Source organism: Giraffa tippelskirchi, chromosome 8 (assembly GCF_054371585.1).
Source record: "Giraffa tippelskirchi isolate mGirTip1 chromosome 8, T2T-mGirTip1v1.2.pri, whole genome shotgun sequence".
Taxonomy (NCBI): Eukaryota; Metazoa; Chordata; class Mammalia; order Artiodactyla; family Giraffidae; genus Giraffa; species Giraffa tippelskirchi.
Window position 1 is genome coordinate 53,630,813 of NC_137282.1, and position 25,762 is coordinate 53,656,574.

Consider the following 25,762-nt stretch of genomic DNA (forward strand, 5'->3'; position numbering starts at 1 on the left):
TGGTCAAGAAGAGAAACTTTGTCAGTGGATTGATACACACACATACACACAAATATATAAAATATATACATCGTGTATAAACACACACACATATACCCACATATGCGATATAGTCATGTGTAAATAAATATGTGCCCCCCCACACACACCCCTCACACAGATTGTTTTTTAACAGACTCTAGGACACTCTTAATAGAGGATTTTGATGTTGCTCAATTAAGATCTTCACTTGAAACTGACATTCTAGATAAAATTTGGAACGTGGCATTGTGTGCGGATGGAAGTGCCCGGTCTGTTACTTGCCAGTTGCCATTCCAAAGCGGGTGGAGAGGCAAAACTGAAACTTCTAATAACGGAAAACATCTGTTCAGTCTCTCTGCCCCTCGTCCCTCCATCTCACACGGGTCCTCCTCCCCACCTCTTTCCCACCCCTAATTCCAAATACTGCCTTCCCCGCTTTCTCTCTTTGTGTGGACAGTCCTACCTCCTTTTCACACAGGCCTGCTCTCAAAAACTTCTCTGCTCCTCCGGGAAAGCCTGGAAGATCCCAGAGGTCCAGCCCAGAAGTGGTTGACAATGCAGTGTTTTCATTCGAATGCAAATTTGTCTCTGGACCGGATTCCAGGAAAGTGCTTTCCCCTCCAACTGTCTCTCCAGCTCCACCCCGGCCCTTGTTGTCTTTTGTGTTCTTGTAAATAAATGAGAGGCAACTGGCTTTCGGTGTGAAGACACAGCTGCAGGGGGCTCTTAAAAGCGAGCTGGAGAGAGAGAGATGCTAAAAGATTTGGAGCCTGGCGTTAAAATCTAGAAAAGGGAGGCTTTTTTTTGAAGTCTGTCCATTTACAATCGCTCTGCTTCCTCTGGACATGCTTTTTGTAAAGCCTGAAAGCCCAAGCATATTTATTCCGACTTCATTATCTCCCCCTCCTTTTAACTTATCCACAAAGAAGAGTCAACGGGAAAATGACAACAGAATAAACTCCACGAAGTTATGTTTATTTCTTACGGTTCTCCAGATAAGTATGCGACTTGGTCAATCTCAGAGGTAGAGACTGTATCCGGTGAAACGCCCTGTGCGGGTCGGGGAGTGGTGGGGTGGGGAGAGAAGGCTAAACGCCTGAATTTCTCAAAGGAACAGACCCTGATTGCCTTCAGGTAACCTGCTGAGTGGCCTTTTCAAAGCTTCCGGGGACTAAAATGCGATGCCTCTGCCCTTCCAGAAACCTCTGAGATGGATAAGCAGCATCCGCGTCCCACTTGTCGGAGGGGGTCCCCCATCCCCTGGTCAGCCGCCCTTTGCTCTCCAATTTTTTCCTCTTTTTTTTTTTGAGATGAGCCCCCATCCCGAGCGACTTGAGGGGCGCTCGCGTCTCCCCCTGCGCCCCCGCACCCCCGCATCCCCACCTCGCGCGGTTCGGCTTCCCGGGTCCCGCGCGCCCCAAGTCGCCCCGGGGGTCGCCGGGGCCGGGCGGCTCCGGGCGCGCGGGGAGGCTCCCTCTGCTTCCCGCTGGCTAAGAGCGCGTGTTCTCTGCTCTCCCGCGCACAGGGCACCACGAGCCGCGCGGGGCACCTGGCGGGGCCGGAGCCCGCGCCGCCGCCGCCGCCGCCGCCGCGGGAGCCGTTCGCGCCCAGCCTGGGCAGCGCCTTCCACCTGCCCGACGCGCAGCCCGCCGCCGCCGCCGCGCTCTACTACTCGAGCTCCACGCTGCCCGCGCCCCCGCGCGGGGGCTCCCCGCTGGCCGCGCCCCAGGGCGGCTCGCCCACCAAGCTGCAGCGCGGAGGCTCGGCCCCCGAGGGCGCCGCCTACGCCGCGCCAGCGCGCGGCTCCTCGCCCAAGCAGTCGCCCAGCCGCCTGGCCAAGTCCTACAGCACCAGCTCGCCCATCAACATCGTCGTGTCCTCGGCCGGCCTGTCCCCGATCCGCGTGACCTCGCCCCCCACTGTGCAGTCCACCATCTCCTCCTCGCCCATTCACCAGCTGAGCTCTACCATCGGCACGTACGCCACCCTGTCGCCCACCAAGCGCCTGGTCCACGCGTCCGAGCCGTACGGCAAGCACTCGCAGGAGCTGTATGCCACGGCCACCCTCCAGAGGCCGGGCAGCCTGGCAGGTAAAGGGCCCGCCACTGGCGGCTCGGAACCCCCCGCCCCAACCCCCGGGAGGTGTGGGGGGCCGTCTGGGCGCGGTGGGGGACCGTGCGGGAGGCAGGCAGACCGACAGACGGCGGGGCTGGAGCAGACTCGGGCTGGGCTTGTCGGTGGGCAGGTGTTTAGCATCCTCTGAAGGCAGGGAAGCGGAGGGCGTCCCTAGACGGGCTGTGTTAACTAGCATCTGAACTCAAATCTACCGGTTGCTTCTGTTTGGAAGTCGTGCATTCTCGCAGACTCGAGTGTTTTCTTTCTGTCTCTCCGTCGCTGTCTCTCTGTCTCCCCCGTCTCGCTCTCTCTGTCCCTTCCACCCCCACCCCCAATCTGCAGATATCCATCCTTTAAGTCAAATTTAATAAGCAGTCACAAAGACCTGTTGAATGTATCCAGAAAAAAGAGCAAAGAGAATCAAAATTACAGTGTTTCCATGATCACCTGTAGTTCTGCATTGAGTTGCAGGAAAAAAGTAAGGGATTTTCTTACCTATAGAGGAGAATTCAACTTCCAAAGATTTCAATGGTCGTGAAAAAGTTACCTGTGATGAAATGCCTGGAATTTTTACTACTTTGTGGTGGCTTGAAATGATTATGTTTTGTGTAAGTGTAGTTAACTGGGAAAATGAAAGGAACTTCCAGACCTGCCATTGAGATTGCAGATCCCAACAATGGGGAAAAAGTAACCAGTGATGAAGTCTCTTGAGTGTGTTGCCTGTTTATTAAGAGGGATGGGGTGGGGAGATTGGGCTCAACAGGGTTTAGGGATGAAACCTGCTTTTCCTTGCCACTTTGGAGGAGGTGACATTTCTGTGGTCCTTACACCCATCAAAGACCAGGCTGAGCTGGGGATTCGCTGCTGATTAACAGCATATGTTCAGCTTAAACAAGACGCTATGATTGAAGGACTAATGTTTTGTCTCCTAAAACACCTGACAACAACCCCAGATTTATTGTTGATTTTTTTTTCCTCTTATGAAAGTGTTTGGTAATTGTGTCACTCTAGTAACAGACGCTGCTCCCATATGTTCCCCTTCTTGACATAAATGGATCCCTGTGAAGATAAATAGGATAAAGAAAAGGAACTTGTTGCATACAGGAGGCAGGTGTCCAAGGGCTTTTTAAATTCACACAGTAATCGCCGGTGTGGACTGGTCTGGCATAATAGGACACAGGCAGGAATTCTGCTGTCCCCAAATTATGCTAGGTATACTTCTTGTCTCACTCACTCCTTCTCTCTCTTTAATAGAATTTTGGAAGTAACACTCATGATATCAACCTAGTGTCCAAATGCCTATTATGTAGGGACTCAAGAGTGGCAGTCTGGTTGGAAGAGGGGCCTAGGAGAGACCTGTATGGAAACTTAGTTTAGATAAGTTTGGAAACTTTGTTTCAGAAGTTTGTAAAATTAGTTACTAGATGGTGGCAGGGAGTGGGGACCTGGGGAGCTTGTGGGAGACTCAGACCCTCGGACCCTCTTCCCAGCCACCAGAGAGAAGAGGCAGCTGAGTCCTAGAGGGTCCCAGTGACTTGCCAAAATCCCATCCGTTCCTTGCAGAGAACCGGGGAAAGTAACCAGGAGACTTAACTTCCGTCTCTTTCTCCCAGTGACCAGACGTGCTAAACTTGGGTGGGCTGCACTCAATCACATACGGAAAATAGTGAGGGTGTGTCTGGTGGAGAGGTGGTGGGGTGGGGGGGAGTAGGAGTTGGAGGGGGTGTGATGGGGCGGGATGAGAGCCTGACTGCTCCTAATGTCACTGAATATAGTGGTGTGCTGTCCTTAGTTGCGTAGTCATGTCTGACTTTTTGCAACCCCTCAGACTGTAGACCCCAGGGTCCTCTGTCCATGGGGATTCTCTAGACAAGAATACTGGAGTGGGTTGCATGCCCTCCTCCAGGGGATCTTCCCAACCCAGGGATCCACCCAGGTCTCCCACATTGCGGGTGGATTCTTGACCAACTAAGCCACGGGGGAAACCGAGGGAAAGGCTTTAAAAGTGTATGGGCTTCTTCCCAGGTGGAGATAGTGGTAAAGAACCCACCTGCCAGTGCAGGAGACATAAGAGACATGGGTTCAGTCCCTGGATCAGGACGATCCCTTGTAGCAGGGCAAGGTAACCCCCTCCAGTATTCTTGCCTGGAGAATCCCATGGACAGAGGAGCCTGGTGGGCCACAGTCCATAGGGTCACAAAGAGTCAGACATGACTGCTGTGACTTAGCATGCATGCAAGTGTTAAGGAGATCATTTATCCTCTGATATGTGGAGTGAATGTTTCTGAGGATATGACGTGTGTGTGTGAGAGAGAGAGTAAGGAGGCTTTGTCCAGAAATAAGGGACCTTCAGGTGCTCATCACAAGCCCATGTGCTTTCACTTCCCTTTTCATTTCCATCCCTTCTTCGCATTCTCTGACCAGATTTCATTTTTTGCTCCCTGGTGGGAAAAGAATCAACATGCCATTGACGGTTTTTGATTTTTGAGCTACAAGAAGCACTTTTAATGTTTGAGTTACTTTGTTTCAAATGCATACTTTTAAATATTCATTTGAAGATTTTTTTTCATGCAAATTGCTGCTGGTGGTTTTTGAGTTTCAAATTATTCTATAACTCTGCATAAATACTTGGGTTGCATGAGATCATGAGATCATTGGCCTTATTTAGAATTTAGCAAAGTATGGCCCATGAAAGGTATGGGGACCGCTTCTGACAACTGTGAGAACTCTGGAGCATTGGAGCTTATGGACCCTGTACCTGAATCTGTGTGCTTGATACTATTCCAAGCATCATAAAGTTTGGAGCCACCTGGTTTGCTAACTGAAAGGGCGGTTAAAGTCAAGCTTTAAAAAGAGCTTTTGCATTTTCAGAGTTGTGACTTTGAAGATTTGTCACTGATGACTAGGAAGTGTGAACACTGGGATAGATAGTGATTTTCACTGTTGAATACATTAATCCCTTTAATTATTTGTTAAGCACCTCTTATGTACTGGCACTGATTTGGACCCTAGGGGTACAGAATTGATCAATATGAACCAAAATCCCTGGCCTCATTTCAGCTGGAGAAGACAGAAAATCACAGGCATTTTTAGCAGAGTGACCAGGGAAAGCTCAAATGAGAAGGTGACTTTTGAGTCAATTATGAAGGCAGTGAGGATACTGGCCTTATTAATACCCAGCAGAAGGGCATTCTGAGCAGAAGGAACAGGGAGTTCAAAAGCTGGAAAATGGACGTGTGTCTGATACGTTTGCAGAATGGCAAGGAGACCAGTGAGAGTATGTCAGAGAGAAAGAGCGCAAAGAAATGACACAGACTCTAGTGAAGTGACCAGCAAGGTGGGGGTGGAAGCTTAGATCAGGGGAGGCCTCAAGTTTTCACAATGCTGACTATACCCCTGTCCATGGGAGCTGTTGAGGATTTGAGCAGAAGATTGACACAGTGTTACCTAGGCTATAACAGAATATGCTGTAGAGGATCAAGGGCAAAAACAGGAGGACAAGTTGGAGGTCACTGCAGTAAGGTAAGCAAGAGATGATGATGGCTTAGGGGCCAGCATGGTAGCATTGGAGGCTGTGAGGAGTCGTGTAGTCCTGGGTCTGTAGATAGAGCCCAGCTGACCAGATTGTCTCATGGACTAGGTGATGATGGTAAGAGAGACAGGACTCAAGGATGCCTCCAACTCAACAACCAGAAGAATGAAATCAACCACTGACTGAGATGGGACAGGATGCAGAAGCATCTGGTTGGGTTTGGAGGCAGTGCCTTGGAGATGGGACATCTGTCTGTCAGAAGGCATGTGTGAAGTAGACAGGTGGAGCTGGAGTTCAGGGGAAAGCCCAGGCTGGAGATAAAAAATCAGGGATTCATCAGTAAGTAGATGGTATTTGAGACTGAGAATCTTAAAGGAGTTTCTACAGAGGAAGTAAGTTTAGAGAGAAGAGGTCCATGGACTGAGCCCAGATGCCACCCACGAGTGCAGAGGTCTAGGAGTAGAGCAGCAGCTGCTGCTGCTGCTGCTAAGTCACTTCAGTCATGTCCGACTCTGTGCGACCCCATAGACGGCAGCCCACCAGGCTCCTCCACCCCTGGGATTCTTCACGCAAGAATATTGGAGTGGGTTGCCATTTCCTTCTGCAATGCATGCATGCATGTTAAGTTGCTTCAGTCGTGTCTGACTCTATGCAACCCCATGGACAGCAGCCCTCCAGGTTCCTCCATCCACAGGACTCTCCAGGCAAGAACACTGGAGTGGGTTGCCATTTCCTGCTCCAGAGTACAGCAGGAACCCAAGCCAAAGAAAGAGATAAGCCAAAAGTGTAGGTCAGTATTGTTTCTTAAGTGCCAAGAGAAAGCATGTCTGTTGTTTCCCACAACTTTATGAGGTCAGTATGATTTTTACCTCCATTGTACAGGTTTGAAAACTGAGGCGTATCATCAATGATAAATCCCTTACCCAGAGTCACCTTGGCTGGAAGTGACAGGGATGCAATTTGAACCTCCATCACTATCACTTTGAATCCAGCATCTCTATATTCCTCAATACATATGATATATGGTTGTTGTTGTTCATTTGCTAAGTTTTGTCTGACTCTTTGCAACCCTGTGGACTGCAGCACATCAGGCTTCCCTGTCCTTCACTGTCTCCCAGAGTTTGCACAAACTCATGGCCATTGAGTTGGTGATGCCATCCAACCATCTCATCCTCTATCCCGTCTCCCTTCTCCTCCTGCCCTCAGCCTTTCCCAGCATCAGGGTCTTTTACAGTGAGTCAGCTCTTCACATCGGGTGGCCCAAGTATTGGAGGTTAGAGGTGGTGCATCGTATGCTATTGAAGAAAGACACCAAGGACGTAGAAATACCATACAAGTTTTCAACTTATTTAAATGACTGGTGATTTTGAAGAAGCAGAAATATCTCAAAAATGTGTCAACATCCTGTTGACTATGACTACAGTACCAATTTTTGTTCAATTCTGCAAAGCAGATAACATAATCCTTTCATTTTCTGGTTTAGAGCAAAATTAATCCTGTTAAAAATAGAAATCTGAGTTGTAAATACATATTAAAGTTAAGTCAAACATCAGAAGCTTATTTTTAGGTAAAAATGAAATGGATTAAATGAAGATTCTTAGCCAATGATTGTCATCAAAACTGACCTAATACAGAGAGGAATTTGTCCAGGCTTGTCCCTCTTGTACCCCTGCCAAAGGGACATCAAATTCACTATTTAGAGGGGATCACACACTACAAACGTCACGTTCCACATTTTTGGAGATCTGATTCATTCCCTGATTTGTTAATACCTTCAGGTGCACCTGTTATAAGAAAGAAAAAAAAAAAAAAGAGCCTAATCCTGTTTAAAAGCTTTGCAGTCTCTGCTGTCAGTTTCTCAGAGGAAACCTGAGGTCTCCTCAGGTAATAAGCAAGTTTGTTTATCACATGGTGCTTGGGACGTGGTCAGAATGCAATGTGATATCTGTCTGCTTCTGCCCTTTTAAATTGCATTTCCTATACTTGAACAATTCTTGTGAACCTTCCAACTCTCCCTCAAGTTACAAAAAAAAAAAAAAAATCCTAGTTTAGATTTACTAGTTAGAATGTGCTATGCCTGTGATATCAATCAACAGTTTAATCTTTCCAAAGTGGTTTACAGCTGGCTGTCAACCAAAACTTCCTGGGGTTCTTTGGCACTCAGCCTCACTGGGGACCTCTCCTCAACTGCAGAAGCTCCAGTGCTTTCCTTACTAGCCACACCCCTCAGTCCCTGCCCATCATCAGAACCTCATGCTCTCAGAGCCCAGGCCCCGCCCAAGCATCTTTTCCTGGCTCAGAATGTAAAATAGATCTGTCTCCTGCACTGTGCAGAGAAGGCAGTGGCAGCCCACTCCAGTACTCTTGCCTGGAGAATCCCAGGGACGGCGGAGCCTGGTGGGCTGCCGTCTATGGGGTCACACAGAGTTGGACACGACTGAAGCGACTTAGCAGCAGCAGCAGCCTGCACTGTGCACTCAGCCATCCTGCACCCCAGAGCACTCGGGGGGAGGATGGACTGATTCCTACTCATGGACTCTCTCCAGCTTCCACCAACAAAGTGATTATTCAGCCAGCCAGCCATTTACGCTCTACAATTCTGGGATCCCAGTTTATAGCAGGGAACCCTTATCTGAGTGGTCCCCTGGGCCCGCTCTCTCTGAGGAGGGCAGGTACTAAAATCTCTTCAGCAAACCTCTGCTCTAATTACTGTTCCCTAACTGCCTCCTTCTGCCTGGAGACCCAGACTCCAAGACATTCCTTTGAAAACCATTCTGTGCAGCATCTAATTGCAACATAGTTTCTGATTTCTGTCCAGTTGATGTCCATCCAGGTCAGATAAGCAACAAGGAGTGTATCCTTTTATCATCCGTTTTCTGTACAGTGAGTAGCTGGATCAGGAAGTAAATGTTTGGGATACTAGGGGCCACAAAGGCTTTCCTGACAGGTTCCTTTTTGTTGATTCACGGAAACGAGTATCTTCCCTTCTCTCTCTACCGCCTGGTGACCTTGCTAGTTAAAATGGGGTGAACAGGTCTTTTTGTTCTTTTGAGAGCAGCATCTTTATGTAGCCTTCTAGGCTGGCCTGTTCAGTATTGATACTTACCTGATATTGATCATGCTGTAATTTAACTGGGAACATGTACGTTTTAAAAATGACAGTGAACCTTGGACAACAGGTAAGATGACATGGCTCTCTCTACTCATTAGCTTCCCTGAGCCTCAGATCCTCTGAAATACAGAATACAGAATTAAATACAATGGGGAATGAAGTCACAGAAGAGATAGAACAGAGAGACTGGAAGGTGGGTGTCACCAACAAGCAAGTCATTGAAAATGTTCTAGAAAGCAAAATAGACAGGAGTGATAAGCAATGAAAATGTGGAAGTTTCTGCCAGGAATCTGCTGTGTCTAGGAGGTGGACCAGCTGTCTTATGTGAATGCTTGGACAAGCTCAACCTTAAGAGCTGGGATGCTGGAGAGAAGTGAGGCTTGAGATGGAGGGATTTAAAGTCAGCGCTTGAGACCATGATTCCCTCCTCCCATCTCATCCCCTCCCTCCTACCAAGATGTCAACCCTGTGGCCACTGCTTACTCCAGGTGTGGTCTTTTGAAGAAGCTGAACAAACTGCCTGAGAAAGGTAGACTTCAGTTATGGCAGTTGGTGGCCTAGAGAAAGTTCGCTTCATACAGGCTTGCGGGGTGGTGAGCTGACACCCACCAGCTTGGAGCTGCCCCCCACTGTCTCATTCTGCAGAAGGATGGCCAGCCCATAGGCTCCACTCTTCTCATCGGTTCTAATACAAAGACACACAGTGGAAAGCGTTTCTGTTCATGCCATAGCAGAAGAAGCTGGCCCTGGGTTTCTCTTTCTCAAATATGAGGAATTACCAAGAATTACTAAGGAATTTGGGTGAATTAGTGGCATGAAAAAGAAAATCAGAAAAGTGAACTGTCTCTTGGAAGAAACAGAGATGATTTATAGAAAAGGGAAGGCGGGTGAAAAGAGACAAGCTAAAACTTTAGGTTTAGGACTGAGAAGGATTTAAGAAGGTCTTATTAAGGAAGAACTGAGTTGATATGTGAAAGGATCAAAGAACAAGAAAATCTTTTTTAGGCTGTAAAAATATAACTACCCACGTTAAAAAATTTGATAGAATGAGTGGGAAATAGTCAAGGAAATCACTGGGAAGGTAGCACATACAGAGAAAGAGATAGAGGAGACTGCAGCAGGAGCCATAAAGGAACAAACCCAGGAGATCTGACACATTACTGCAGCCTCAGAGAGAAAAATGCAGAAAAGCAAATTATCGGTGGAGTAACACAGAGCAATTTTTAAGAGCCAGGGGACCTGTGTCCTCGTAGGAAATACCCTTTGCTTGGAATAGAAAATATTTCATCTTCTACATCATGAAACTTCATAGCACCAACATAAAAAGACTCTGAAACCTCTGGCGAGGAATAAAACAGATGGCACCTGACTTGCAGTAGTGACGCTGGAGGAAAAAGAACATTCAGGTGATGCCCTAAAAAAGTTTCAACCTAAAGAGCCTCTTGATGAAAGTGAAAGAAGAGAGTGAAAAAGTTGGCTTAAAACTCAACACTCAGAAAACTAAGATCCTGGCATCCGGTCCCATCACTTCATGGCAAATAGATGGGGAAGCAATGCAAACAGTGAGAAACTTTATTTTTGGGTGCTCCAAAATCACTGCAGATGGTGACTGCAGCCATAAAATTAAAAGACACTTTGCTCTTTGGAATAAAAACTATGATCAACTTAGACAACATATTAAAAAGCAGAGATGTTACTTTGCCAACAAGGGTCCATCTAATCAAAGCTGTGGTTTTTCCAGTAGTCATGTATGGATGTGAGAGTTGGACTATAAAGAAAGCTGAGCACTGAAGAATCAATGCTTTTGGACTGTGGTGTCGGAGAAGACTCTTGAGAGTCCCTTGGACTGCAAGGAGATCCAACCAGTCCATCCTAAAGGAAATCAGTCCTGAATATTCATTGGAAGGACTGATGCTGAAGCTGAAACTCCAATACTTTGGCCACCTGATGCAAAGAACGGACTCATTGGAAAAGACCCTGATGCTGGGAAACATTGAAAGCAGGAGGAGAAGGGGATGACAGAGGATAAGATGGTTAGATGTCATCACCAACTTGATGGACATGAGTTTGAGCAAGCTCCGGGAGTTGATGATGGACAGGGAAGCCTGGCGTGCTGCAGTCCATGGGGTCTCAAAGAGTCGGACATGACTGAGCAGCTGAACTGAAAACCTATCCATAGCTCAATTATCCATCATCTCTAAAAAAGAGTGAGATATTTTCAGACTTGCAAGTTCTCATGAAATCTGTCTCCTAGGCACCCTTTCCTAAATGTGGCCACAATTGGATGATGTATTCTTAGCTAAATAAGGGCATAAAACAAGAGGAAAGTGTGGTACCCAAAGAAACAATGTGTACTGACCAGAAGGGCTATGAAGCGTCGCCCCTGAAGGAGTCAGGGTGGGGAGACAGCCGGGTAGCAGGAAAGGTGAGACTCAACACATGAATGTGGACAGTCATGAATGAAATATTAGGGAAATTCCAGAGGAGTCTGCATGATTTCAATATTCAAGAACAGAACAAGTAGAAAGATGAGTAAGAGTAATGAATTTACTTGCAGTCCTGTTGAGTTTCACAAATACAGGAGCCAGTGGTCACCAGCATGGATTGAGGAGCTAAACAGATGTGTGCACATATCTTGATTCCGTTACTTACAAGCTCCATGACCCTGGATAGCTGGGTTGAGCCCAGTGAGTCTTTACTGACCACTTATCTTGTGCTGGGTGCTCTCTCAGCTGTGACGACACACCTGTAAACAACAGAGGCCAAAGCCCCTGTTCTCTTACAGGTGATGGTCTGATGCTGATAGAATATTAGATGGTCAGAAGTGCCAGAGGAAGGAGGACTGAGAGAAGCAGAGATGTCCTAGGGCAGGGTGGCCAAGCTCTCCACCGCAAGATGTCCATTAAGCAAACACCTGGATGTACCAGACAGAGGGAACAGCCAGTGCAAAGATCCTGGGGTGAAGTCATGCCAGGCTTGTTTGGGGAACAGAATGGGCCTTCTCTGAGACTGCTTGCATTTCCTATAGTGAGGATAAGAGTGCTGCAGCCATTATACTGTCATAGCAAAGGTCATATGAGATTGAGAATCATGCCTGTCAGTTGCTTATTTGCATGTCTGCATATTAAAAGTGTCCAGTACTGATGAGAACTCTGATCCTTCTGTGGGATCACTGGTGAAATCTTTTGCAGACCAAGCAACTTATACTTCCATGGTTTCCTCTCAAGCTGCCTCTGCTGTGTATCCTGACCACATTAACTTTCTTTGTTAGTAATACCTTATGAATGAATAAGAAATAAGGGGGATTCCCTGGTGGCTCAGTCGGTAAAGAATCTGCCTGCAGTGCAGGAGACCTGGGTTCAATCCCTGAGTTGGGAAGATCCCCTGGAGGAGGGCATGGCAGCCTACTCTAGGATTCTTTCCTGGAGTATCCCATGGACAGAGGAGACTGGCAGGCTGCAGTCCACAGGGTCACAAATAGTTGGACACGACTGAACGACTAAGCACAGCACACACATGGATGAATAAGGGCTTCCCAGGTGGCACAGTTGGCAAAGAATACGCCTGCTCAATGCAGAAGACACAAGAGAGGCTGGTTCGATCCCTGGGTCAAGAAGATCCCCTGGAAGAGAAAATGGCAGCCCACTCTAGTATTCTTGCCTGGAGAATCCCCATGGACAGAGGACCCTGGCAGGCTACAGTTCATGGAGTCAAAAAGAGTCAGACATGACTAAACATGCACAGACACACATAGATGAATAAACCTTGTGTGGTGAATGAAAAGGGAGGCTCAGTTAATGATAACTATTGTTACTCTGCAGAATCATGATATCAGCCCAGTCTATTGGGCATTCACATCTAAATAAGATAGAGTTCATGACTCCAGGGTTCTCCCTTGACAGGAAGGGGTAGAGTGACATCAGTTCAGAAGTAACTTGTGGCATCAAGAGCTATGAGAGAGGACCAGGGTCTAGGGACATCCCTGGAGGGAGAGGCATGTCCAGGTAGGAGGATGGGGAAATTGTCCCTTAAGGAGTCAGCATTTGAGGTTGGGTTTAATAAAGGGCATCTTAACAGGTTCAAACAGGAGAAAAGGGTATAGCTAGGGAGGGACAGGTTAGATATTGGTTAAAATTGTCTGAAACATCTTGTAAGCTTCTTTTCACTTGGAGTTAGGACCCCAGGGGCAGAGGACTGACTGTTGGAGATGATGGAGATTGGAGACGAGGTGAGGGTGTGAGGAGATTGAAGAGGAATGGATTAAAGCAAGGACTTGATATTGTGCAGTACGACCAAAAATAAATGGGGTTTAGTCACTAAGTCGTGTCTAAGTCTTGAGACCACGTGAACTAAAGCCCACCAGGCTCCTCTGTCCATGGGTTTCCCAGGCAAGAATACTGGAGTGGGTAGCTGATCCCTTCTCCAGGGGATCTTCCTGATCCAAGGATTGAACTGGACTCTCCTGCATTGCAGGTGAATTCTTTACCAACTGAGCCATCAGGGAAGTCCCACCAAAAATAAAAAAGTAAAAGAAGGACCTTACTGTAGAGCACAGGGAGCTCTTCTTAATACTCTGAAATGACCTATATGGGAAAAGAATCTAAAAAAAGAGTGGCTATACGTGTATGTATAACTGATTCACTTTGCTGTACACTTGAGACTGACACAACATTGTAAATCAACTATACTCCAATAAAAATAATTTTTAAAAAGCAGAGGACAAGTTCTCCGACCCCAGAAATGAGCCAGCTCTCAGGATATTTCCTTTTCCCTCGTTGAAAAATGGGCCAGGTAATGTGCAACCACATGTTTCCCTGGTCCTGGACTCAGAGGTTACTTATTTCTTCAGTACTGCTGATCCCATGGACAGCTGGTAGAGACAGTCTGCTGGCAAATGCTCATATATAATCTTGAATCAGAGAAAGAAGTAACAGAATGGCTTCCTAGGGAGTCCCCAGCACCCAGCACTGAGAAAGCCTGGCTTGCGTCTGACCCCTGGTGTGAGTTTCTCTCGTTCTTCAGGCCCCATGCCTCTGAACCTAAAGTCGAGGGAACGCTGGTGGTAAAGTACTTCTGGTTCTCTGTGGTACTTACACATTTTAGGTCATAGGTATGGATTGATTTGGGCAAATAGGTGTCTGTGTTAGCCACTCACTTTAAGTGTCAGCATCAGTTCAGTGATCCTAGTTAACCAGTATCTCTGCCTTAGCAAATAGGAAGCTTCTTTTAAACACTTTTTTTTTTCTTTTTATCTAAGCAAGAGGGATTATGGAGAGACCCAACTTTTACTAGATGTGAAAATAGCCTCCAACAATGAATAACTCAAAAGCTTTCAGAATGGAGTTTATTTGCGACCCAACCTGCATCAAATCCTTTCTGCCATGATATTTAACCAATGGGCATTTTTATAATTTTTTTTTAAATTTATTTTAGTGAAGTATAGCTATTTACAAGGTCATGTTAGTTTCATTTTGTAATTTTAAAAACTTGGTCTTATATTTTAGTCCATGTTACACAGAATATATATGTTATATATAATACATATAATTTCTGCCTATTATCTATATTTTAAATATATGACAAGAACTTCCCTGGTGGTCCAGTGGTTGAAACTTCATGTTCCAATGCAGGGGGTATGGGTTTGATCCCTCATTGGGGAGCTAAGATCTCACATGCCTAGCAGCCAAAAATACAAAACTTAAAACAGAAGCCATATGTAACAAATTCAGTAAAGACTTTAAAAATGGTCCACGTAAAAAAAAAAAAAAATCTTTAAAAAAGTATTTGACAAAAAGCACTATGCACACATCCATGTATAAGTATATACAAAAAGTGAAAGTGTTAGTCGCTAAGTCGTGTCTGACTCTTTGCAATCCCATGGACTGTAGCCTGCCAGGCTCCTCTGTTCGTGAAATTCTCCAGACAAGAGTATTGGAGTGGGGTTGCTATTCCCTTCTCCAGGTGATCTTCTCAACCCAGGAATCAAACCCAGGTCTCCTGCATGGCAGGCAAATTCTTTACTGTCTAAGCCACCAGGGATACTCTTAAGTATATATACATACACTATATGTGTCTCTCTATATATGTTTTATATATGGATAAACTTTGATTCACTCTGGGATAACTAAAGTGAAACACCTAAAATCTGTAAAGGCTGATCTCAAGCAGATCCATATGTCTACTATGAAAGCACTGACTTTGGTACAAAAAAGAATGTATACTGAATTTTCCTGCAACCAGAAGAGGCAGAGCATTTATTTAAGTGGGTTAACAGGCTCCCTGAGGGCAACTGAGCCCTCTGCATATTTCAGAACTCCTCACCACACTTCATCTACTCGACATTCAACAAGTTTCTTTGACTATTATAGAGCTCACTAATTGGTGAAAGTGTTATACCCCATCAATAATTGAAAATCATCCGTAGAATTAAGTGCAGTATGAACACTAAGACATACCAGGTTCTCTTCAAGGTGAGTGAAGCATGAAAAAATTACCAACAGCTAACAGAAAATCTTGGCTCAATGAGTATTAAAAATGTATAAAGTAAAGGGTTAGTCAGTCAGTTGTGTCCAACTCTTTGCTGCCTGTTGGACTGGACCTGCCAGGCTCTTCTGTCCGTGGGATTTTCCAGGCAAGAATACTGGAGTGGGTAGCTATTTCCTTCTCCAGGGGATCTTCCTCACCTGGGGATCGAACCCATGTCTCCTGAATTGCAGACAGACTCTTTACCATCCAAGCCACCATGGAAGCTAAAAGTGTGTAAGGTACACATTTTTCTCTCACCTGTTCTCTCACCAGTGAGTTTCTCAAAGCTTTGGAAAGTGGCTTCCTATGCTTTTAGGCGTCAGTTGAAATACTAGCAGAGACCCAGACAGCCGTCTCTGAAATGTCACAGACTCCCCTGGAGAGCTTGCCGCTTTCTGTGTCTGACTCCAAAGATGCAAGTGATCATAGAAACAGACAGTGCCTGTTCTGCGGTGTCTGTGCACACCAAGGACCTGCCCAGGAACCCCCAGACTTGATAGTAAAAGGAACCCAAAGAAACCCATTAATGGTCTTCACTCAGTGGACTTGAGCAGCTCTTCAAATTTCTGTTTACTTGTAATTATCTTCACACAGATGGACATGAACTTGGGCAAACTCCAGGAGACAGGGAGGGATAAGGAGGCCTGGTGTGCTACAGTCCATGGGGTCACAGAGTCGGACAGGACTGAGTGACTGAACAACAACAGTCTTCACACAGACTTGTCAGCCTTGATTTTTCCTGTTTGGTTTCCTGCCTGGGCCCACAGGTGCTGCGCTTTCGAAGAGGGGGAGTCTGTCCTAAGCTGGAATGATGTCTGTATTTCCTGGTATTTCTGGCTTCAACCTTTGCTCTCCTTGAATGGACTGGCAGCATCTTAAAGAAGTCAACCCTTCCCTAGGAGTTAAGTGTGTACACACACATATACACATACGCTCGCATTCATTCAGGTCATAAGCTCAGCTGATTAGCAGCAGATCATGCCGCAGTCCCCTCCGTGGCTGAGTCAGTAGCTGGTTGTGGTTGACATTGCCCCAGACAGGCCCTTCACCTTGACAGTCTTCGGACATATGTAGTATTTTTTTTTGCACTGGAAGAGTGAGTACCAATTTCTGTACTAGGAAGGTACCTGTAACATCACTATTGTACCATAGCAATTGGTGATTTAGTAACCATTCTTTGGATAAAGTAACAGACGAAAGGTGGGTGGGAGAATTATAACTATATATAGGTCTCATCAGTCATGTGTTTATTAGGGAATTAATATTTTAATATAACTGGTATTCAAATAGTAATTACTCATATATAGTTCGGTGACTAACTGGATTCTAAAACATACTTACACACATACACATATTAAAAGCTCTTAACCCAAAAAGAATCAAGGAAGAGTTTTAGTCCTTGAAACTGTTTATTACACAGCATAATTCCTTTCCTCTCAAACTCCTTTTTCATATGCCAAGTATTATGTTGATTAAAGTAATAAAACTTTAACAAAGAAATACACAGAAGTTATACAATGTAAATATAGAAAATGACTAATCTATGAAACAGTTTATTTGCCTTCCCCCCACCCCAAATTATATTGAGAGTTAATGGTGCCTACTTCTTCTGAGTACATCATGAGAAACGCTGGGCTGGAAGAAACACAAGCTGGAATCAAGATTGCCGGGAGAAATATCAATAACCTCAGATATGCGGATGACACCACCCTTATGGCAGAAAGTGAAGAAGAACTAAAGAGCCTCTTGATGAAGGTGAAAGAGGAGAGTGAAAAAGTTGGCTTAAAGCTCAACGTTCAGAAAACTAAGATCATGGCATCTGGTCCCATCACTTCATGGGAAATAGATAGGAAAACAGTGGAAACAGTGTCAGACTTTATTTTTTTGGGCTGCAAAATCACTGCTGATGGTGATTGCAGCCATGAAATTAAAAGACGCTTACTCCTTGGAAGGAAGGTTATGGCCAACCTAGATAGCATATTTAAAAGCAGAGACATTACTCTGCCAACAAAAGTCCGTCTAGTCAAGGCTATGGTTTTTCCAGTGGTCATGTATGGATGTGAGAGTTGGACGGTGAAGAGAGCCGAGCACCGAAGAATTGATGCTTTTGAACTGTGGTGTTGGAGAAGACTCTTGAGAGTCCCTTGGACTGCAAGGAGATCCAATCAATCCATCCTAAAAGAGATTAGTCCTGGGTGTTCATTGGAAGGACTGATGTTGAAGCTGAAACTCCAATACTTTGGCCACCTCATGCGAAGGGTTGACTCACTGGAAAAGACCCTGATGCTGGGTAGGATTGGGGGTGGGAGGAGAAGGGGACGACAGAGGATGAGATGGTTGGATGGCATCACCGACTCGATGGACATGGGTTTGGGTGGACTCCGGGAGTTGGTGATGGACAGAGAGGCCTGGCGTGCTGCAGTTCATGGGGTCGCAAAGAGTCGGACACAACTGAGCGACTGAACTGAACTGAACTTCTTCTGGAATTATCACTAAGGCCATTTGGTAGGTATCGTAGGAACATAGAAAGCAGTACAAAAATGATACAAGGAGAATATTTGAAGTTTGTGTTTTCACAAATATCTAATTTTGAAAAGGATTAGGAAATGGCAAACTGCTCCAGTATTCTTGCCTGAAAAATTCCATGGACAGAGGATCCTGGTGGACTACAATCCATGGGGTCGCAAAGAGTTGGGCATGATTGAGCATGCACACTTGTAATTTTGAAAAGGAATTTGTGCCTCTATGATATATCTAATACAATCTGAGTAAAAGTCCTTTGTTTAAGATGCTGAGATGCAGAACATCTTAGTCCAGATATTTTTCAAAATATTTAAAGTGATTTATGAAGAAAATTGCATACCTGAGCCTACTTTCATTTGATGCAACCCTTCTCCTAATCCATCCATTGAGAATTTCATCTGTGCCCTTTGGGCAAAAACTACATGCACAAAAGTGAAAACTGAGTGTTCATCCCCCCACAGCAGTCAGTCTTTGTAAAGCAAAATAAAGACTTCCCCTCCATTTCAGCCAGAGTCTGTCTTTACATCTTGATATAACAAAAACGATGGGTCAGGAGCACCTTGTCCTGGATTCTTTTCTTAGAAAGATTCATAATTATCCCTGGTGATTGGGTCTGAAGCCACATTCCAGACATACTGTGGGAACATTGCACTGATGGGGTTTTGAGAAGTAGCTGTGGAGAAATAAAATGAAACTCATTGAGTTTTATCCACCTCCTTGATAAGGAAGAGTGTGTGGGTATCAAAATGTGTGCAGGGCTCTAGAAGTATGCCAGAGTTGAAAACGTCTAGCAACCGAGATACACAAGCATAGCTAAATCAGTACATCCTGGCTTCTCACAGGGAAGTCTGTGGACCAGCGACACCAAAATTGCCCAAGAACTTGTTAAAAATGTAGGACCTCAGACTCTTCCCCAAATCTGTTGAGTCAGGACCTGAATATTAATCAGGGGACTTTTTGAGAAATACTGAAACACACTGCTGGTCCACTCAGAGCTACTGCCTACCTTCCTTGAGATAAGAAAGCAAATTAGGCGGATGCCAGATCAACGCTGTGTATCTTGTGTGTTTCACTAGTACCACTATGCCATCTTAGACAGGTATGTTTCCTCGGGCTCTTTACTTGGAGTTGTGTGTGAGCTGTGACACAGAACACCATCCTTCAGTGTGGACATGGAGCCACACAACCCTGGACTGAAAATAAAAATGGCAGTGGTCCATCCTAAGGGTGCAGAGATATCAGATTCCACATTACTCACACTCCATTACCACTGTCTCATTACTATGCACGTGCCTGCCTGTGTAAAAGGAATTGCGCAAAAGAATGCCATTTTTCTAACAGCTTTGGGAAGAAAAGCTTATGGTTAGGGGGGAAAGACAAGACAAGGGAATGAAATCACAGGGATACACTGACCAGGGATTTTGGCCTTAATTATTCCTACTGGAAAGGATTTGAGTCCCAGTAGATGACTCTATTCATTTAGTAAAAGATGAGGTGAAGTGTCATAATTATAATAAGTTGTATTGAAATCTTTATCAAGAAGATTACAGGAGCAGATGCTTCTGTGTTTTATTTGTTATCAGAGACTGTGTGAGTAGTCTTCATAGTAGCAGGAAGGCTACATTATGTCAGCAAAATATAGGAAAATTTATGGTTTTATGAAAGAGATGAAACGGGTTGGGGGGGGCGTCATTCTTTGCTTTGCAGAACAGACTTATGTCATAGAATCATTTTATATCATCAGGTGGCCCGTTACACTGAAATTATTAAGCTTCCATGCAATTCCATCATTGAATACAAATGAATTAATAATTTCCCTTCCAATAAATATGGCTCATGGCCTATAGTGTAGAAAATGTGTCCATATATTTTAACATTTATACCAATGTAAGGCATCAGTTCAGTTCAGTTCAGTCACTCAGTCGTGTCCGACTCTCTGCGACCCCATGAATTGCAGCACGCCAGGCCTCTCTGTCCATCACCAACTCCCGGAGTCCACCCAAACCCATGTCCATCGAGTCGGTGATGCCATCCAACCATCTCATCCTCTGTCGTCCCCTTCTCCTCCCACCCCCAATCCTACCCAGCATCAGGGTCTTTTCCAGTGAGTCAACCCTTCGCATGAGGTGGCCAAAGTATTGGAGTTTCAGCTTCAACATCAGTCCTTCCAATGAACACCCAGGATTGATCTCTTTTAGGATGGATTGATTGAATCTCCTTGCAGTCCAAGGGACTCTCAAGAGTCTTCTCCAACACCACAGTTCAAAAGCATCAATTCTTCGGTGCTCAGCTTTCTTCACCGTCCAACTCTCACATCCATACATGACCACTGGAAAAACCATAGCCTTGACTAGACGGACTTTTGTTGGCAGAGCAATGTCTCTGCTTTTAAATATGCTATCTAGGTTGGCCATAACCTTCCTTCCAAGGAGTAAGCGTCTTTTAATTTCATGGCTGCAATCACCATCAGCAGTGATTTTGGAGCCCAAAAAAATAAAGTCTGACAGTGTTTCCACTGTTGCCCCATCTATTTCCCATGAGTGATGGGACCAGATGCCATGATCTTAGTTTTCTGAATGTTGAGCTTTAAGCCAACTTTTTCACTCTCCTCTTTCACCTTCATCAAGAGGCTCTTTAGTTCTTCTTCACTTTCTGCCATAAGGGTGGTGTCATCCACATATCTGAGGTTATTGATATTTCTCCTGGCAATCTTGATTCCAGCTTGTGTTTCTTCCAGCCCAGCATTTCTCATGATGTACTCTGCATATAAGTTAAATAAGCAGGGTGACAATATACAGCCTTGACGGACTCCTTTTCCTATTTGGAACCAGTCTGTTGTTCCATGTCCAGTTCTAACTGTTGCTTCCTGACCTGCATACAGGTTTCTCAAGAGACAGGTCAGATGGTCTGATATGCCCATCTCTTTCAGAATTTTCCACAGTTTATTGTGATCCACACAGTCAAAGGCTTTGGCATAGTCAATAAAGCAGAAATAGATGTTTTTCTGGAACTCTCTTGCTTTTTCGATGATCCAGCGGATATTGGCAATTTGATCTCTGGTTCCTCTGCCTTTTCTAAAACCACCTTGAACATCTGGAAGTTCACGGTTCACGTATTGCTGAAGCCTGGCTTGGAGAATTTTGAGCATTACTTTACTAGCATGTGAGATGAGTGCAATTGTGCGGTAGTTTGAGCATTCTTTGGCATTGCCTTTCTTTGGGATTGGAACGAAGACTGACCTTTTCCAGTCCTGTGGCCACTGCTGAGTTTTCCAAATTTACTGGCATATCGAGTGCAGCACTTTCACAGCATCACCTTTGAGGATTTGAAATAGCTCAACTGGAATTCCATCACCTCCACTAGCTTTGTTTGTAGTGATGCTTTCTAAGGCCCACTTGACTTCACATTCCAGGATGTCTGGCTCTAGGTGAATTCAATAAATGATGATCATTTGCAAATGAAATTTAGCATATGTACTTAGGTAGTACAGGAAATATTTGAGAATCTTTTAAACATTGGAATTAAGTTGTAAATTATGCAAATATTATACCTTAGGTGTGAGAAATATTATAATACTTAATTGCTTCATTCTTAATTTTTGCTTTTGACGCAAATCAAAATTCAAGCTCTACTTCCTACTCCTGTGCAATTTACAACTTTGTTGTTGTTCAGACACTAAGTCATGTCTGACTCTTTGCGACCCTATGGATACAGCCCGCCAGGCTTCCCGTCCTTCACCATCTCCCAGAGTTTGCTCAAACTCATATCCATTGAGTCAGTCATGCCATCCAACCATTTTATCCTGTGTCACCCCCTTCTCTACCTGCCCTCGATCTTTCCCAGCGTCACAGTCTTTTATTGGAAAATGAGCCAACTCTTCCCATCAGGTGCCTGAAGTATAACGTTCACCAAAATTATGTAAACTTTTGTATTTCTGATAGTGCTTATTTGCTGAGGGCATTTTTTCTCCTGGGAGTTTAATGATAACAAATATCAAGCCACGCTTTTTGAGACGTTCAAAGCCCACTAGAACTAGTCCACTAGAACTAGTCCACTTTGAACTAGAATAACTAGAATAACTAGTTCCAAGTCAAAAACTCTCACAGGGAGAATGCGTCCTGCCTGCAAAGCCCGTGCTACTTGGCCACGTTGCTTAGTGATGCTGGTGTATCTGTAGGAACATACCTGGAAGTTAGAGCCCCCAGCAAGGAAAGGGGTGTAGTGGGGATTTGCGAGAGGAAATCTCCTTTTCTTCCAGCCTCCACACATCTCTATAAAAGTCCTACTTCGCTCTTTGAAAATGTGGTTTTACTCATAAATAGCGATGCATGAACTGATGGCACAGTTGAAAAAAAAAAAAAGGAATTTTTAGATTTTACTTTGGAGTTTTCTATGTAGCATGCTAGGCTATCTTCTTCTGCAGACAGCTCTTTCTCTGTCTCAGAAATGAAAGTGCTCAGCTCCACCGTCAGGCCACACACTCCTCGAGTCAGCTTGCTGTGGTCCACTGATCGATATGTCATTTAGGTCCTTCTTTTTCTCCTTCCATTTCTGTGCAAATGAGCATGTGAAACTGGCTCCCAAATTTGAAGGAGACAAGTCAATGGCAGTGTGTCCTTCAGAACCTAGTGTTGATACTTCCACATGAAAACACACAACCATTTGTTTCTTTGAGAAAGCAAGTGAATTCATGTTGAATTAGAGAACCAGAAATTGTATATTCTAAAAATTAGAGAATGTGAATGGATCCCCATGAAAAGAGAATGAATTTGTTTCATTCTCATCAGTAAACTAATTGGCATTAGTGGTAGTGAATGATACTATTTGAAGAAAGCAAGAAGTGTAAATGGAGGGTGGAAACATATTAGATACAGATTTCTGTCTTTGGGGTATGTCTCCTGTCTCCGCTTTGTCTGGGACAGGGAGGCTGTCAGGGTGATTTCTGCAGGAGAAAGGTGAGGCATGGTGAAAAGTGAAAGTGAAAGTGAATGTCGCTCAGTCATGTCCAACACATGTGGTCCATGGAATTCTCCAGGCCAGAATACTGGAGTGGGTAGCCTTTCCCTTCTCCAGGGGATCTTCCCAACCCAGGGATCGAACCCAGGTCTCCAGCACTGCAGGCGGATTCTTTACCAGCTGAGCCACAAGGGAAGCCTGGTGGGGCCCGTTAAATATACATGGCTACTCCCTGCTTGGACCCCCCAGGTGGCTTAGTTGTAAAGAGTCCGCTGCCAATGTAGGAGACACGGGGTTGATTCCTGGATTGGGAAGATCCCCTAGAGAAGGAAATGTCCACCTAGTATTCTCGCCTGGGAAATCCCATGAGCAGATACCAGTCCATGGGGCCACAAAAGAACTGGACACGGCTTAGCAACTAAAGTCCAGCAACTCCCCGCTCAGATGGACCGAGTTAGAATTTGGGGGGTGTTGTGCTCAGGAATCAGCACTTTTAACAGTCTTGCAGATAATTCTGCAAGGAATAAATAAAGGTTTGAGAATTAATCGTATTCTAAGGAATGATAATTCAGATGCATATCTATATGTATGCATTTGAGCTGAATCGTTGTTGTGCAGCTCTCATGAGCTTCTTATGTGTGATCTCCTGTTGAATATTTCAAATTCTTTTGCTTAAAATATGGCTACTGTGGCTGAAATTTTGAGTCAAAAAATATCTGTTCAGTTTTTATGATCATTTGTGGTATAAACTTGTAAAGAGTTCACATACTAACTGGCATTTCTTTTTAAAGACGTTGTGGATTAAATGAATTATAAAATCACTTCTGTAAATACTCTGAAGTGACTCCTACAGAGAGCCTTTGCTTTCCTTGCTGGTCCCCTCTGTCTGAGAAACACATGTGCTTCCTCCAGCATGGCTCCCTTATGAAGTTTTCTGCTGAAATGTGAGACCCTCAAAGAGAAAGTTCATGACTACCTTATCAAAACAGTATACCCTCTGACACTGACCACTCTCCTCACCCTACTTTATTTTCCTTCAGTACCTTCATCTCGAAATGTGATGACTGACTTATTTTCAAGGCAAGGAACTTTCTCCTCTTAAGCATGATGGTGTCCAAAACTTCTAGAAGTCTCTCACTCGGTAAATAGGTGTTGAATCAGTGAATATATCCATCAACATGGATTAGCTGGCACATGTACACACTCTATGTAAAATCTAGCAAATAGAAATTCATTTGCAAATCAATCTAAAAATAAGTGTTTTCTGTTGCTGGTCAAATGGAACAGAGCCTGTTGAATTCTCTGGCCCAAGGAAAATGTGGGGTTGGAGGCATGAGACAGACAGTCCACTGACGCCACTCTCCCCTTTCAGCTTCGTAATTATTTTCCATGTCAAGAACTCCCTGCGCGTCGGTCACGGGCTTCCTCCTGGATCAGAAGATGTTTGTTATCTTCCCTCTGCAGGTTTCATTTATGTCATATCCCTTTTCTAAAAAGGATTCCACGTTCCCTTGGTCATGTCGGTGTTTCTTTCCATTTTGAACTTCCTTTACTCCTTTATTCTTTGCTATTATCCATTTAAAAGCAACACTAATTTTTTAAAGAAAAATAAAGCTGTAAGATTTACATTTTGCAGTAATGCTTCACAAAATTATCAAAGTTTCTTTTGCTTATAATATTTCAAAATTAAACCTCTTAAGTTGTTTTTGCATATTGTGATAGTTTAAGTTATAGCGTTTGGTTGTTTTTTTCAATCAAAAGATGTATTTTAACAAGATAGCATAATTTCTTGACTCTAAGATCAAATGACGTGAGAGTACCTGTTTTTATGCAGCTTTATCAATTGCAGAGCCCTTCACACTGATTTCTCTCTCCTTGATCTTCCCACAATGCCATGTCATACAAATGCAGGCATTATTATATGTATTTTTATGCTGGAGGAAACCAGAGCTCAGAGAGGTTCAGTGACTTTCCTTGATTTGCTCAAATGGTTAAACACAGTTCTGGAGTTCAGACCATGTCTTCTTATTTCAGTTTGTTTGGGAAAAACTGACACAGTAAAGAGTGTTAAAATTACTACCTTAGATGCTATTAGAGTTTAGTTCAGGTTATTAGACATTATTATACACCTGTGCTCCTAAGGCCTCCTTTTGTGTATAGAATTGGAAGCGGAGCCATACTTTCAAGTTTCTGTTCCCCCCAAACTGGGTTCCCCTCTTGGTGCAGTTGGGCCAATAGACACAAGCAAGCCAGAAGCTGGGAGAAGGAAGGATTTATTTCTTGCATCAAGTAAGAACACAGGGATCTTTCCCAAAGCACTGTCTATCTGAACAGGAAAGTTTTAAGCTAAAGTTTATATGCATATTCATGAGAGGGCTTGGGCAGAAGAAAATCAGCACAGAATGGTGTCATCAGGTCAACAGAGTCCATGCTTTAGTAGATTGAAGTGAGGAGGCTCAGCAGCACCATTCTGGCCTCTTCCTGGGTGGGGTTAGGTTTCTGCAGAGCTCACAGGTCTATTGTTTTCTGTATCCTTTGAGGAGCCAGTGCCCTGCCCCGAGGCTGCACTGCTGTTTCTTGAATGCTGCTCCATTGTTTCTCCCTTCCCTCCCTTAAGGTCATTAATTACTGAGACCTATTCAAAGGCAAGCATTGCAGCCAGGCTTAGACCACAAAATGGCTTAGGCCAAAATGGGTTCTTTTATGTCAAGAAAGTCATTCCTGACCATCTTTCTCAGGGACCCTCTAACCTATCTGCTTGACATTCCTGTGTAGGAGCTGCTCGTGAAATGGTGGTGCTGGAGTGAAGGTGCCTACAGAGCAGCAGGGGATATCCTGAGTCTAGTTTCCCTCCCCTCTCCAGGGGTCCATTCTGCCCATCCCTTTGAGCCCCTGGAGCCCATTTTGTTGTTCAGTTGCTAAGTCGAATCAGACTGCGACCCCATGGATTGCAGCACACCCTGTCCTTCCCTACCTCC

The 25,762-nt window shown here is 44.7% G+C and overlaps 1 protein-coding gene across 3 annotated transcripts in view; it reads left to right on the forward strand.

Annotated features, from left to right (window-relative positions):
• The window catches only part of CTNND2 (catenin delta 2), a 1,052,534-nt gene that overhangs the window by 607,039 nt on the left and 419,733 nt on the right, over nt 1–25,762 (forward strand). Inside the window, exon 7 of one of the 3 annotated variants that reach the window (XM_081517461.1) lies at nt 1,547–2,111. The exons of the other annotated variants lie outside the window; for them this stretch is intronic. Coding sequence (XP_081373587.1) covers nt 1,547–2,111 — 565 coding nt within the window. The remainder of the gene's footprint in view (nt 1–1,546; nt 2,112–25,762) is intronic. 3 annotated transcript variants of the gene reach the window in all.